The sequence below is a fragment of the Lolium rigidum genome, chromosome 2, assembly GCF_022539505.1.
Source record: "Lolium rigidum isolate FL_2022 chromosome 2, APGP_CSIRO_Lrig_0.1, whole genome shotgun sequence".
In the NCBI taxonomy this organism is placed as follows: domain Eukaryota; kingdom Viridiplantae; phylum Streptophyta; class Magnoliopsida; order Poales; family Poaceae; genus Lolium; species Lolium rigidum.
The window spans coordinates 94,185,905-94,201,872 of record NC_061509.1 but is presented as its reverse complement, the minus strand read 5'-3'; the positions used below and the strand labels follow the sequence as shown (position 1 = coordinate 94,201,872).

The 15,968-nt window shown below is 44.5% G+C and overlaps 1 protein-coding gene across 1 annotated transcript; it reads left to right on the top strand.

The window, feature by feature from the left end:
- The first annotated feature begins 5,260 nt into the window (after positions 1-5,260).
- Positions 5,261-12,778, top strand: LOC124686917 (probable helicase MAGATAMA 3). Its single transcript, XM_047220793.1, has 20 exons — positions 5,261-5,457; positions 5,542-5,680; positions 5,786-5,925; positions 6,203-6,400; positions 6,515-6,712; positions 6,823-6,858; positions 7,015-7,100; positions 7,440-7,490; positions 7,943-8,051; positions 8,143-8,248; positions 8,412-8,509; positions 8,579-8,683; positions 8,757-8,849; positions 8,982-9,035; positions 9,396-9,454; positions 9,536-9,620; positions 9,699-10,058; positions 10,155-10,277; positions 12,106-12,192; positions 12,266-12,778. Exons 1-20 carry the CDS (start codon positions 5,326-5,328, stop codon positions 12,482-12,484), a joined length of 2,478 nt encoding a protein of 825 aa, XP_047076749.1. The 5' UTR covers positions 5,261-5,325; the 3' UTR covers positions 12,485-12,778.
- The last annotated feature ends 3,190 nt before the right edge of the window (positions 12,779-15,968 follow it).

The window sequence follows — 15,968 nt, the reverse complement described above, 5'->3', positions numbered from 1 at the left end:
ACCCGTAAATCTCCATATTCAGATTTTCAAGTTGATTTCCTATTTTCTTCAACAAGGTAGATTGTTCATTCATAGTTTTAGTAAACAATTTGTTTTGCTCATATTGTGATTGCATAAAGCTCTTGGTGGATCTTTCAATTTCTAACATCTTTTCCTCATTAGGTGAAACATATCTACCATAATAGTTACCACTAGCAGGATATGGCCTAGAATTATTGTAATTGTTATTTTTAATGAAATTTACATCAACATGTTCTTTTTGTGCAACCAATGAAGCTAACGGAACATTATTAGAATCAACATTAGTCCTACCATTCACAAGCATAGACATAATAGCATCAATCTTATCACTCAAGGAAGAGGTTTCTTCGACAGAATTTACCTTCTTACCTTGTGGAGCTCTTTCCGTGTGCCATTCGGAGTAATTTATCATCATATCATCAAGAAGCTTTGTTGCCGCCCCCAAAGTGATGGACATAAAGGTACCTCCAGCAGCTGAATCCAATAGGTTCCGCGAAGAAAAGTTCAGATCCTGCATAAAAGGTTTGGATGATCATCCAAGTAGTCGGTCCATGGGTTGGGCAATTTTTAACCAAAGATTTCATTCTTTCCCAAGCTTGTGCAACATGCTCATTATCCAATTGTTTAAAATTCATTATGCTACTCCTCAAAGATATAATTTTAGCAGGAGGATAATATCTACCAATAAAAGCATCCTTGCATTTAGTCCAAGAATCAATACTATTTCTAGGCAGAGATAGCAACCAATCTTTAGCTCTCCCCCTTAAGGAGAAAGGAAACAATTTTAATTTTATAATGTCACCATCTACATCTTTATACTTTTGCATTTCACACAATTCAACAAAATTATTGAGATGGGCAGCAGCATCATCAGAACTAACACAAGAAAATTGCTCTCTCATAACAAGATTCGAGTAAAGCGAGGTTTAATTTCAAAGAATTCTGCTGTAGTAGCGGAGTGGAGCAATAGGTGTGCATAAGAAATCATTATTATTTGTGGTTGTGAAGTCACACAACTTAGTATTTTCGGGAGTACCCATTTTAGCGAGTAGTAAATAAAGCAAACTAGATAAAATAAATGCAAGTAACTAATTTTTTTGTGTTTTTGATATAGAGTGCAAGACGAGTAAATAAAGTAAAGCTAGCAACTAATTTTTTTGTGTTTTGATATAATGCAGCAAACAAGACAGTAAATAAAATAAAGCAAGACAAAAACAAAGTAAAGAGATTGGATTGTGGAGACTCCCCTTGCAGCGTGTCTTGATCTCCCCGGCAAAGGCGCCAAAAAATGTGCTTGATGCGTGCAATCAACACGTCCGTTGGAAACCCCAAGAGGAAGGTGTGATGCGTACAGTAACAAGTTTTCCTTCAGAAAGAAACCAAGGTTTATCGAACCAGGAGGAGCCAAGAAGCACGTTGAAGGTTGATGGCGGCGGGATGTAGTGCGGCGCAACACCAGGGTTTCCGGCGCCAACATGGAACCTGCACAACACAACCAAAGTACTTTGCCCCAACGTAACAGTGAGGTTGTCAATCTCACCGGCTTGCTGTAACAAAGGATTAGATGTATATGTGGATGATGATTGTTTGCAGAAAACAGTAAAGAACAAGTATTGAAGTAGATTTATATTTCAGATGTAAAGAATAGGACCGGGATCCACAGTTCACTAGAGGTGTCTCTCCCATAAGATAAATAGCATGTTGGGTGAACAAATTACAGTCGGGCAATTGACAAATAGAGAGGGCATGATAATGCACATACATGATATGATAAGTATAGTGAGATTTAATTGGGCATTACGACAAAGTACATAGACCGCTATCCAACATGCATCTATGCCTAAAAAGTCCACTTTCAGGTTATCATCCGAACCCCTTCCAGTATTAAGTTGTAAACAACAGACAATTGCATTAAGTATGGTGCGTAATGTAATCAATAACTACATCCTCGGACATAGCATCAATGTTTTATCCCTAGTGGCAACAACACATCCACAACCTTAGAACTTTCTGTCACTGTCCCAGATTTAATGGAGACATGAACCCACTATCGAGCATAAATACTCCCTCTTGGAGTTAAGAGTAAAAACTTGGCCAGAGCCTCTACTAATAACGGAGAGCATGCAAGATCATAAACAACACATAGGTAATAGATTGATAATCAACATAACATAGTATTCTCTATCCATCGGATCCCGACAAACACAACATATAGCATTACGGATAGATGATCTTGATCATGTTAGGCAGCTCACAAGATCCGACAATGAAGCACATAAGGAGAAGACGACCATCTAGCTACTGCTATGGACCCATAGTCCGGGGGTGAACTACTCACTCATCACTCCGGAGGCGACCATGGCGGTGAAGAGTCCTCCGGGAGATGATTCCCCTCTCCGGCAGGGTGCCGGAGGCGATCTCCTGAATCCCCCGAGATGGGATTGGCGGCGGCGGTGTCTCTGGAAGGTTTTCCGTATCGTGGCTCTCGGTACTGGGGTTTCGCGACGGAGGTTTTAAGTAGGCGGAAGGGCAGATCAAGAGGCGTCACGAGGGGCCCACACACCAGGGCCGCGCCGCCAGGGCCCAGGCCGCGCCGCCCTGTTGTGTCGCCACCTCGTGGCCCCACTTCATCTCCCCTCCGGTCTTCCGGAAGCTTCGTGTAAAAATAGGCCCCCGGGCGTTGATTTCGTCCAATTCCGAGAATATTTCCTTACTAGGATTTCGAAACCAAAAACGACGTAAAACAAGAATCGGCTCTTCGGCATCTCGTTAATAGGTTAGTGCCGGAAAATGCATAAATATGACATAAAGTATGCATAAAACATGTAGATATCATCAATAATGTGGCATGGTACATAAGAAATTATCGATACGTCGGAGACGTATCAGCGGGCGCCTTCGGTTTCTTCGGCGATGTATGGCCATTTGTTCGACGACGCCTTCCTCCTCGGCGACGCCCGCGCGGCTGCCATCTGCGCGGCGGCGGCGCCTGTGTGGAGCGTCCCGCGCGACTGAACGAAGAGCGCACGAGCAGCAGCCGTTGTGTTGCCGGCGTCGGCGCCACCGCTAGGGTTTGCCGCAATGGGCACCGGCGCTGCGGACGCGGCGGCTGCGGCGAAGGGCGGGACGGAGTAGGGTGGGGTCGCTGGGTTGCCGGAGGGCTCGTCCATCGTCGGGATTGCGCCGGCGGCCGCGCGGAGACGGAAGATTGCGCGGTCGGGCGGCGAGGCGGAAGGGGAAAATTCAGCGCGGGGTTTCTTCGCGCGTGGACGAGCGATGCCGCGCGCTGGAGGCGGCGCACAAAGTATAGCGCACGCGATGGCGCAAACCCGCCCGCGCCCAAAAAAATTTACAGGGCCGCGCCGTTTGCAGTGCCTGCTGGAGCGGCGATTTTGCTCCCGCACTCTGCAAACCGGCGGTTTTTATGCCGCGCGACCGTTCTAGCGCCCCTGTTAAAGTTCCAAGTAAGATAAAAAAAAAATCGTCTGGAGGTCTGGAGGGCGCTGCATGGGATTATTCCAGTGAAGTGTATTCTGGCTGATCGTCATATCGGTGAGAGTAGCGAATGCCCGGTTTGTTAGTTAGATGCAGAAGATATCTGTCATCTGCTGTTCTTATGCCCTGCTGCGAAACAACTTTTGGATGTCATGGAACTCCAACATATGATTTCAGATGCAATTGTTTTGGATACAGCTGCATCGGCAATATTGGAACATATTCTGTGTCAGTCGGATAACAATATCCAAGGCTTTACCGCGGTTAATTTGAAGGAAGTGGTGATCACGACATGTTGGTACTTGTGGTGGCTCCGGCGACAACGAACTCATAATGAGAGCACTCCTCCTATAATTAAATGCAGATTTTCTATTTTGTCTATTGTTGCTAATGCCTCTAAAGTTTATGGCAAACAAGCTCCTAGTGGCGGGATCAAATGGTCTAGGACGGAGAGGGGGGGGGGGGGGTCTGTGAAGCTAAATGTGGATGCTTCTTTCAACGATGACTGTAAAGCTGGAGCGACTGGTGCGGTTTGCGCAATGCAAGGGGTGAATTCATTGTGGCATCTTCTATGTTCCTGGCTAACGTTGACTCAGCGGTAATGGCGGAGGCTATAGCATTGAAGGAGGGTCTTCAGATGGCTATCCAGATGGGTTGTAATAGATTGCGGGCTGAGTCTGATTGTATGGAGATTGTTGATGCTTTCAATGAGAGAGGCGCGTGGTGTAGTGCCCAGACGGCGATTTTCGCGGAGTGCATTGACAAGATGGCAAGCATTGGGAATGTGTCGGTAGGACATGTTCAGAGGGAGGCTAATCAGATTGCTCATATGTTGGCTCACAGTTCGTATACTAGTAAGATACCTTGTAATTGGGTCAATGAGCCCCTAGTTTCCTCCTAGATAAACTCCATCATGATGTAATTTTGTGATGAACTCGAGGCAGCAGGTCCAGACGAACTCATTTCCTTCCAGAGTACCTAAGGGGGCTGAAAGATTTTTAATGAGGTGACCTGCTGTCCTAATATATTTTATGATTTCAAAAAAGGGAAAAATGGTCAGCATGCAAAGAAAACTGCTCATATGCATGTATAGTTCTTAATTTTGCATATAGGCAAGGCTAGTCGGTTTCGGCTGAGCCAAGTAGCCAACCAAGTCTAATCGACGAGGCCGTGGCCGATAAGAACCATCACCTGACATTTGTTCATGCCGATTAGGTGTTGGTTTCACTTCAGCCGATCGGCGCACTGAAAACCGATCGGTCGACGCGTGGTCGACCGAGGCACATATTCAAAACTTTTTAAAAACGTGTAACGTTTCCGGAAAAATACAAAATAATTAGTATTATATTAAAAAAATCGTGGATCTTACGGCTGCATGGAATATCGGGTTCGTTCTTAGAAAGCCCATGGCCTATAAATTTTCTTACCCCAATTTTTCGATAGTTTTCAGATTGGGCCCGGTCTACAGCAGAATAGAAGCCCATGAGCGCATCATTCTTTTCTTCTTAAGCAAAGCCCATAAACAAGCGAGGGGAGCCCTGCCTTGGTGCCTCCCTCTGTCGCTGCGCAACGCAGACAGGCACGCGCGCCGGCGACGCCCGGTCTGAGACAGCGCCGCCTGCCACAGCGCGGCGGCGCCGCCGCCCTGCTCTCTCCTTCCCTCCCTCCAGTGCGGTTTAGCCGTAACGGGCCGGGAACGGTCCTATAGGAGTCCAACATCCAGACCCCGTGCCCCTATCTCTCTCCAGGCTCCGGGCCGTGTCCACATTCCCCTAAACCCCAAACCCTCCCCAGCCGCGGAGAAAATCCATGGCGGTGGACAAGCCCGGCGGCGGCGGCGGTGGGGCCTCTTCCTCCTCCCCGTCGGCCGCATCCACCGTGGACCGCTTCCTCAAGATCGTCCTCAGCTGGGACTACCTCCGCCTCGTTGCCGACTCCAAGGTACGCAGCAACAATTCTCCCACCCGCCGCCCGCCGCAATTACGCCGGAAACCCTCAACCTTTTTTTCTTCGGCTTGGTGGCAGGGCTCGGATCAGACTAAGGGGCTCAAGTACGCCAAGAACAGCTACGCCTCGGTGGCCGAGTACCTAGGCGTCTTCGAACCCTTGCTCTTCGAGGAGGTCAAGGCGCAGATCGTCCAGGGCCGCAGCAGCGAGGACGACGGTGGGCGTCTGTCTTTGCTCTAGTTGCCCGCTTCTGTGCGTTGCTCTATTTCTGTTGGTTTATTATTAAGCAATTTTTGGTTTGTGTCCTTTTTCGTGTGAGTAGAAATTGGCCTGGACTGGCAGAAAGGGGCGGTGGGATTATGTACAGAGTCTGAGGGGTTCCACAAGTTCCCCATGGCCGTGCCTGATGACTTCCGGGACATTGTGTCAGAGAATGACCTCCTCCTCCTCTCCAAAGACAAAGTAAGTTTTCTGCTAGTAATGTTTGTAGCAGGAACCTGTCAACATCCTGATTTACCAGCCAATTCTGCGCAACCTATGACACTCATTCTGTTTGTTTGTCAAATCTGAAATTTGGATAATATCTCAGACTAATATATATACAAGTTCAAAGTTCTTCATATTGCTATGAATATTTTCAGATAATTTTGTACCAAAATATGAATAATCCATCAGATCTACATAACAGAAGCAAGATATTGAGGATGAATGATGAGTTGAAATGTGCCTGCATTTACAGTTTGAGGAGGGAGTAACTCCTACTGCATATGCCTTTGCCGTGGTGGAACAGCGGGGTGGTAAAGCTACCATCTCTCTTAGAACATTTCTGGCGGGGGAAATTAAAAATCTGAATGTTTCAAAGCCTGTTAAGTCTTCAAGGCTGCAGCGCATTGCTTCCATTTTTTCAACACCAGATAGCTTCCTCTGGGTTTTAAAGGTGAGTTCGGTTGTTATCAACGATTTCTTGAGTTTTCCTACTTCTCTCATTTATTGAGGGCATGTACCCCTTTATATGAGCTTGATTTTTTTCCTTTTTGGTCAATATTCCCAGATGTGCAGCTTGTCTACTATACTGCGAGAGTACTCTGCAATGCACTCTGTATCTTCGCTTCCTTTTAAGGATTTGATTCTTTCAGCTTCTGACAAGAACAAAGATGGAGATGATCAAAATCGTGCTTGGAATGTCCCTGAGCCACTTATGGATTACCTGCAAACAAATCTTAATGGTTCACAGCTAGAAGCAGTTAATGTGAGCATACTTTGCACTTTTGCAGTAATATTTGAATCATTTGATATTGTTGGCATATCTAGTTCCGAGGAAAATTGATGTGCCTAACAGATTTGTATTGTCTCTTCCAGGCAGGTCTTTCGCGCAGATCCTTTGTTCTTATTCAGGTTAGTGTACTACTATTACTGCTGTTACTAACTGCAGTGCATTCTAGTTTTACCTTTCCAAGGAAAAATGTCAAAGTATCGGAGCAATATTGGATGTATGCATGTTCTTGAGAATCTATAAGGAGATCACTGTAGAGTGTTACTTCTTATTTTTAGGGCCCTCCAGGAACCGGAAAAACACAAACTATCCTTGGACTTCTCAGTGCTGTTCTTCATTCCGCTCCCGCAAGAATGCAGACCAAGTAACAGTCTTCAATTTATTTCTGTAATATTTAGTGAAATGCATAATAGTAATTATATTTGGAGATGAGAAAATATCCTTGTGTTTTTTTTATCAGAAATGATATGCTGTAAGTTACTACCTCCGTTCTAAAATAAGTGTCGCAACTTTATCTAAATACGGACGTATCTAGACACATTTTAATTATAGATATATTCAAATCTAAAAAAAGTTGCGACACATATTTTTAAACGGAGGGAGCAATGGAAACATATACACTGCAGTTTGCAAAATCTTAGTCCTCTTTATCTTAATGTTTCTTGTGGATAAATATCTCACATGCTTCTTGATCCTTTTGCAGAGGAGGGTTTGATGTTCAAAAGCATGGGCCAGAACTGGACATTGAGGGCAAGTATGTTAAACGTGCCTATCTCCTAGTTAGCTTCTGACATTTCTTTCATTTTGGAGCACTGAGGGAAGCATAAAATGCTGAGTGATGAGCATGCAGCAGTTACAAAATTAACGATATTGCCAGACAATGTTCTTAGTTGGCGCATCTGTTGCTATTTTTTTTCTTGTACTTCTACATGGTGTGTGGTACTAACTATATTACCCTCAGTTCATGTCACTCGTGTTATTCTTTGATGTGTCGAAGCCGTTGGGTGTAACCAGGCTTTATTAGAAGGAGAAGGTTGCTCTGCTTTACATTTGCACTATCATTTGTCGACCCTTACATCTAGCTTCATGTGTTGTGTCGGATTTCTTATGTGCTTTTTGTTTGTGTTTTCTGTTGCGAACTTCAAGATTCTACTGTAAGTATTTGTTGGCACTTAGCACTATCTTACTGCAGACTTTACATGATAGGAATGCAAACTGGATGAAAGCATCTCCTTGGTTAATTGGTGCAAATCCTCGAGATTTGATTATGCCTGTCGATGGTGATGATGGTTTTTATCCTACTGGGAATGACCTCGTACTCTTCTATACTCGGCACTTAATTATATTTTGCCATTATGCCTGGATGTCGATGGTTATTTCTTACATGGTTAAACATTTCTGGACAGAAACCTGAAGTCATAAGTTCCAATCGCAAATATCGGGCCCATGTGTTGGTCTGTGCTCCATCCAACTCGGCACTTGACGAGATTGTATCGCGTGTTCTTCTAACAGGTTAAAGGTTTTTTGGCTCTATGTCATCTAATGCTGGAAAATGTTTTCACAATAAAAGTATTCTTGCATCAATATGACACTTGTTAAATAATAATTTTATAAGCTCATGCTTATGCCTTTTATCATCAGCAAATTAAGCAATAAAGTTATTTTATGCTTTCAGGAATACGTGATGAAAACAACAGCACTTACAATCCGAAGATTGTGCGTATTGGACTAAAGGCGCATCATTCTGTCAAAGCAGTTTCCATGGATTACCTTGTATGTGATTTTAGTTGCTAAGCACTCTGTCTAACTCGTGTCAGTTACAATGAGTTCCAATATTTTCAGATACAACAAAAACTTTCTGGTGTGGACCGCTCAGCAGATGGCGGGCGGCGAGGAGCTGGTGAATATGATCGAATTAGAGCTTCAGTTCTTGACGAAGCAGCTATTGTATGCACATCTGTTGTTATCAATATTCATTATGTTTGAAAATGCTATTCTCATTGCCAATGAAAATTCGTAGGTATTTTCTACCCTGAGTTTTAGTGGATCAGCCATTTTCAGCAGGATGACTCGTGCTTTTGATGTTGTTATAATTGATGAAGCCGCACAAGCTGTGAGTACATATTTTGTGCATACTGTTTTATCTGATGGAGCATTAAAATAATCACAGTTTGATAAATTGCATTCTTTATGCTTCTATTTGCGAAATATTTGCAAATTTTTGACATATGTACTTTGTTTTCAGGTAGAACCAGCGACTCTTGTACCCCTGGTTCATGGATGCAGACAAGTTTTTCTTGTATGCCATCTACTTCCCTCAGATGATTTACACATCTCTTTTATTCAGTCGTTTACCTTTTTCTTCTCAATATGCTGTAGTTTATCACTATACTACTGTCTAATCAATTTATTGAACATCAGGGTCATACACATGATGGCATTCTCACTCTCCTTGTAAATTAAAGTTAGAATCATTTTACTAGTTTAGGTTCTGTAGAGATTTGTTTTCATTCCTTCGTGTACGTTTGTTTGCGCACACGACCTACCTAGCTGCCTGTTCTTGACCATTTCACTTCATATCTTGTGAATTTTGTTGCTATCTTGATACATGAAATACTTTGACCCCGTATCCTCACTATCACTTTGGTATTCCTATCAGGTTGGTGACCCAGTTCAGTTGCCTGCAACTGTAATATCAAAGACTGCTCAGAAGTTAGGGTAAGATGTCTGCTTATTTTCTTTTAAGTAGTTCACAGGGTTAACACATTGCAATGCTAATACAATGCTAATGTCCATTAGATATGCAACAAGTTTGTTCCAGAGATTTCAAGCTGCTGGTTTTCCTGTGCAAATGCTCAAAATTCAATATCGTATGCATCCAGAGGTAGTATTCCATTCCCAGTTCATCTAAGCAGGAAACTTGAATGGTTTGCTGATTTTGTTAATCCATTTCAATAACCAGATTAGCATATTCCCTTCAAAAGAATTCTATGAAGGTATCCTACAAGATGGGGAGGGACTCAACAAAAAACGTCCATGGCATTCTTACAGCTGCTTCGGACCATTTTGCTTCTTTGATATTGATGGGATTGAATCCCAGCCGTCTGGAAGTGGTTCATGGGTGAACGAAGATGAAGTGGAATTCATAACCCTCCTATATCACCAGCTGGCCATGCACTATCCAGAGCTCAAATCTAGTTCTCAAGTAGCTCTTATATCACCATACAGGCATCAGGTGAAACTTTTGAAGGACCATTTTAAGTCAACCTTTGGTGACCAATCAAAGGAAGTTATAGATGTAAACACGGTTGATGGATTCCAGGTAACTAACTTATTTTTCATGCATTTGCAGATCTGCTCTAGGTACTCTAGCAAGTAGCACTGCCTATAATATTTGCATCTTGCTGCTCACATGCAGGGCCGTGAAAAGGAAGTTGTCATTTTTTCATGTGTAAGATGCAATAAGGAGCAAAAGATTGGGTTCGTTAATGATTATCGACGAATGAATGTTGCCATCACCAGAGCTAGGTCTGCTGTACTAGTAAGTGCTGTTTATGCAAACATAATTTTTTCGTCCTCAGCCCCTCGCCCGCTTCTGTTGCACTTATTTTTTTCATGATACACATTGCATGCATGCTAGTAGAAATAATAAATTTTCAAGGGAAAATCTATAAGCAAGCGCCGCATGGCTGGCGTTTCTATGCGACCGTCTGTAATAGGAAAAAAAGTGCATCGCTCCTTTAGGGGACCAATCACATCTTAGCCCCTCATTCCCATTTGCATCTTATCGTATCACGGGGGCCCTCCACCAGACATTATCACTCTCTGGAACCAGGACGTGAAGCAGCCACGCTAGCACGGAGCAGCAGGCCACCGCGCGGGCTCGAAGTAGTGAGAGAGGCCGCCGCCGCCGAGCTCGAAGTACTCGGGGAGGACGCCGAGCATGGAGCATGGAGCAGCGGGGAGTCTGCTGCCGCCGAGCAACATAGAGCAGCAGTGGAGGCCGATGTCGCCGCCGAGCACGGAGCAGCGGAGGAGGCCGTCGTCGCCGCTGAGCATGTAGCACGAGATCGCTGCCGAGCACGGAGCAGCGCGGAGTCCGCCGCCGCCGAGCAGCACAGAGCAGCAGTGGAGGCTGACGAGCACGGAGCAGCGGAAGAGGCCGCCATTGCCGTCACCGCTGAGCACGGAGCACGAGGACGCCACCGAGCACGGAGTGGGGAGACGCGCACTGGAAGCACATTGAGCCATGGCCGGGAGTCCTGGACCTTGTGGTGGTTTCGGCGGGGCGACGATGAAGCCCTTACCGACGACGGCGAGGAGGAGTGCTGGACTTTTCAAATCAATCCTGGCAATTGGGTGCTTTAAACCTTGTACTACCTCCGACCTAAGGAATAAGGCGCACACGTATTTCAAGACGAACTTTGACCATAAAAATTGAGCAACACAATCTTGATTATATTATATGTAATTAGTATCGTTGGATTCGTATTGAAAAACACTTTCTAATGATGCCAATTTCATACAAACAATCATTATATATTTGAAGTAATTCTTGGTCAAACAAAAAGCACGTAAAACGAGGGCGCCTTATTCCTTGAATCGGAGGTAGTAGTTGTTAAGGCCTTTCACAATGGGTGTATCTTAGCACGGTATCATAGACAATATGCTTATGTGGCACTATAGTATAGTTAATGAGGAGAGATGGTATTGTTGTATCTTAGCGAGTAAGAAACAACACTTGCACGCAGTCATAGGTAAAATACATGGCTAGCCCAATCACATTCATGCATGTCATAAAAATCATTAAATGTAGATACAACCTTAAGAGTCCGTGCATTGTAGTAGTTGTTGTATCTTAAGATACACCACTTCCTATGATAACGTGGTAAGAGCCAACCCATTGTGAAAGGCCTAATTAATCTGGCAATTAGGTTGTTTGAGCCTTACAATTAGGCTTAATTCCTATGATCGTTCGATTCTACTGTAGCTCGTACTAAGCCTTTTTTGTGTTCGTCGGGACGTGATTAGGAGCCAGCATGTTTCGCAGCTTTTTATGCATGCACATCCTATTTAGTTGCTTCTGCACAGGAGGACTATCCGTGCGGCGCCACCGGGTAGTCCCGTCCATTTTTCAATACATTACGCACACGAACCAAACATGTTTGTTCATGGATATTCCTGCAATTTTTGTTATTCTGTGCGAAAGTATGGATGTTATAGTGCATGAGTTCCTTTTATTGTTAAGATCAATCTGTAACTCGAGTTTATTGTTTCAACCTATTCTATATTTCTCCAGGAGTTTATTGGTTTATTTTATTATTCTTTGTTGTCTTGTAAAACCTAAATAACAGGTTAGCGTAATGCAGGTAATAGGTTCTGCTTCAACATTGCAGAAAGATGAACACTGGAACAACCTTGTTGAGAGTGCCAAAGAGCGAAACCACTATTTCAAGGTGAGATGACTAGTATCTTCATTTAAAGCTCAGAAAACAACCTTTGCCAAATCTAATTATGATCACCTTGCAGGTCTCAAAGCCATTCACCACGTTCTTTGCCGAGGACAATTTCAAAACCATGAAGGTGGAAAAACCTCCTCCCCCAGACATTAGGATATCGCAGGCAATAGATGCAATTAGTGAAGTGGTTGCGGGGCAAGAAGCCATGGATGTTGATGATGCTGCTGACCAAGCAGACGGGGATGATTATGATGCCATGGAGGGTGACGATGGAGGTGGTGATGATTAATTGTTGGCTATAATGTAGCGTCGGCCCGCGTGGAGAAATTTCATTAGAAGCCTTGTACATTGATAAGAGGAGCAAAGTTTTGTGAAAGTGGATATGCAGGTTGGGGGGCCTTTTTTTTAGGACATTCAGTTAGAAATTGTGCCAGTGGTTAAATTTTAGGAGGAAAGAGGTTGTTGCATGCTTGTTTGACTTCATAGTTTAGATAAGAGGAATTATCTAGACAAACTCAATGGATTATTGAAAAAAAAGTTAGTGCAGACTTGCTGCAGTGGCTTAGTACTATTTGTTGTGTTATTCGTTGGAGTGTGGCGAATAATGCCAGTCCCTGTTTACTTTTCGTGGCCGAAGGCACTTTTTTCTTATACAGAGTATATAAGATTTCTGCTATAACGCACTGTCATAGCGACAATATGGATGCATACATCCAAAAAAAATAAGAATTTTGATAAAAAGAAGTTCTGCCGTAGAGATCTATGTCACCCTGGAGAAAAGTCCCCACTTCCAAAAACAATGTCTTCAACAAGATTATTGTCAGACATACATAGCTAATTAAGATCGGACCTTGGATTTTCATCCTGAAAGATAGGACTTTAAACTTCTCATCGTTGCCCTCCACTTCTGAAGCTGCTGCTTCAAAACACAAATCACCAAGCCAATACATCATTACCAGACAAACTCAATGGATTATTGAAAAAAAAGTTAGTGCAGACTTGCTGCAGTGCCTTAGTACTATTTGTTGTGTTATGTGTTAGAGTGTGGCGAATAATGCCGGTCCCTGTTTACTTTCCGTGGCCGAAGGCACTTTTTTCTTATATAGAGTATATAAGATTTCTGCTATAACGCATTGTCCTAGCGATAATATGGATGCGTACATAAAAAAAAGAATTTCAATAAAAAGAAGTTCCGCCTTAGAGATCTATGTCACCCTGGAGAAAAGTCCCGGCTTCAAAAAATGATGTCTTCAACAAGATCATTGTCAGACATAGCTAATTATGATCGGACCTTGTATTTTCACCCTGAAAGATAGGCCTTTGAACTTATCCTTGTCGTCGTCCTCCTCTTCTGAAGCTGAAGCTCCAAAGCACAATCACCAAGCCAATTCATCATCGCCATGAAGAATCGACTCATCATTTTTAGTTCCCAAATCTTGGCTTCCATAACATTTTTCTCCAGTTGACTTCACAATGGGCGAGAAAGCATGCCCCATGATGGTAACAGCCAACAGAGCTTCGAGCAATGCTCCCTCTAAAACCAAACGGTCTGAAAAATATGGGTATGCACAACCAAATCACACCCAGTCCAGCAAACTCTAGGCATGAAGCGGCCAGTAGAGTACATCACTCCAACAAGATCAATGGGGACATGCAACTGGCAAATCTTCATCTTGTCGCGAGAAGAATCCTAGGATCATCTCCATTATTTGCGAGACTAGCAACCCCACGACGTCAGTCACTCTTGTCGGATCGACAACGGAGAAAAAGGCAACACGGAGCACTGACACCGGTGTGGCCGAAGCCAAGGTCCTCGTGCGTCGATTGGGCCAATTGGGCATGTAAGGGTATTTTACCCTTATCCATTATTTTAGTTACAGTGACACCATTACTAGAGTAATCGGACTAATACATGTCTATAAGATTGTTCCCAGGTATTAGCCAAATAGGCATAATGGTGTATCAATGAAACAAGAAGGTAAAGGGAGACCCCCCACTTCGACAAAAATGAAGAACGGTTGTTCTACCTCTGGCCGGTCTGTGGTCCGGCTGGACCGGCCGTGGCACCGGGTGGCCCGGCGTCGACCGGCCCCTAGATCGGTGCCATCCAGGCGCTATCCAGTAACGCCTCCACCTTCGCCCGGTGCTGGCCTGGCGCACGGTCCGGATGGTCCGGCCTCTCGCCCGGCGACGCCGGCCTGTGTACCGGCCTCCCCAGCACATGCCGACTCCTACACCGGTGACATCCGGAGCAATGTTCTGTAAGCCCAGAAGCCGCCCGGTCTCGGTCTGGCGCACGATCTGGTTCGGCCCGGATGGTCCGGCATGTTGCCCGACGGGACCGGCCCGTGCGCCGGATGGCCCGGCCCTAGGCCCGGCAGACTGGCTCCCTCGACGGTTTGCTGAGTTGGACAAGTCATAACAGCTAGAATTCGAGGGATCATAAAAATACCCCTTCACCTAGCTCAGAACACTCAGGCACTCACTACAAACTGTTCTTGAGCTCTCTCTCTCTCTCATACTCCATCGATAGAAACACCAAAAGCCTCAGATCTCCCTCCTCCTCCACCCAAACTCAGATTCCTTCGGGGAAAAGATAGAGGAGGTCTTGATCTATAGTTCCACCAAGCCAAATCTTCCCCCCTGTATTCATCGAGATACCTGCTCTCTAGGGTTCCTTGGAAACCCTAGGTGGGAAAATTCTGGAAGCATCCGGGCCGTGGATTTGCTCCTGACAAGATTGTGAAGGCTTGGAGGCTGCCTCAAAGTCTACCACAAGTGAGTTAGCTATTCCTTCGTGGGGTAGGCTCCGGAGAAGAAGGTGAGCCTTCGTGGCGTTGGGGAATCCTTCGTGGGACACCCACCTCTCCAAACGTGACGTACCTTCTTGCAAAGGAAGGGAACACATGAATAAACCTTCGTCTCCGTGTACTATCGGTTATCCCTAACCGAACTCTTTACTTGTGATATAACTGCCTGTGAGAGCCTTCGTGCTCGAGTTACTTGTATTATCATATAGGGTGCCTCACCTAGTTTGCATTAGGCTCATCTTTATATTTCGCAAAGCCTAATATTGCAAAGAAAGAATTAAAATATGTAGAAACCTATTCACCCCCCTCTAGGTTTACCATCTCTGAACTTTCAATTGGTATCAGAGCCTGGACTCTTTTTAAGTGCCTTACAACCTTAAGAGTGAGATGGATAAACTCTTCGAGGGTCTGGATGAAGATTCTAACCTTTCGGTTAAGGAGATGAAATCCAGATTCTTAGCATATGAGGCTGAGAAAAAGGAGGATGAAGTCCAAAGCCAAATGGCACAAATGAGTGCCATGCTTAAAAACCTGACCAGTGGAACTTCTAGTGGGGCTTCGGCCCCTCCGGAAACTTTCCATGAAGTCAATCATGACTATTCCAAAAAAACTTCACCCATGCCTCATATAAACCATAGTGGGAATGTTCCCCATTTTGATGGAACTCACTTTTCTTTTTGGAAATCCTCTATGGAGTCTCATATTCGCAGCTGCAGTGTGGAGATGTGGCAGATCATCGTGGATGGATACCAGAAGCCACAAGATCCCATTAGGCTGACCTCCACCGAGTTCTACAACCGTCAAATTAATGCCTCTGCATTTGATAAGATTAGAAGTGGCATCAATCGCAAGCTCCTCGATCAAGTCAATGATATAGACTCTGCAAAAGAGCTTTGGGATCAGATTGTAGTATTACAAGAGGGAACTAATCTGATCCAGAAGGCTCTCTATGAGTCAGCAAAG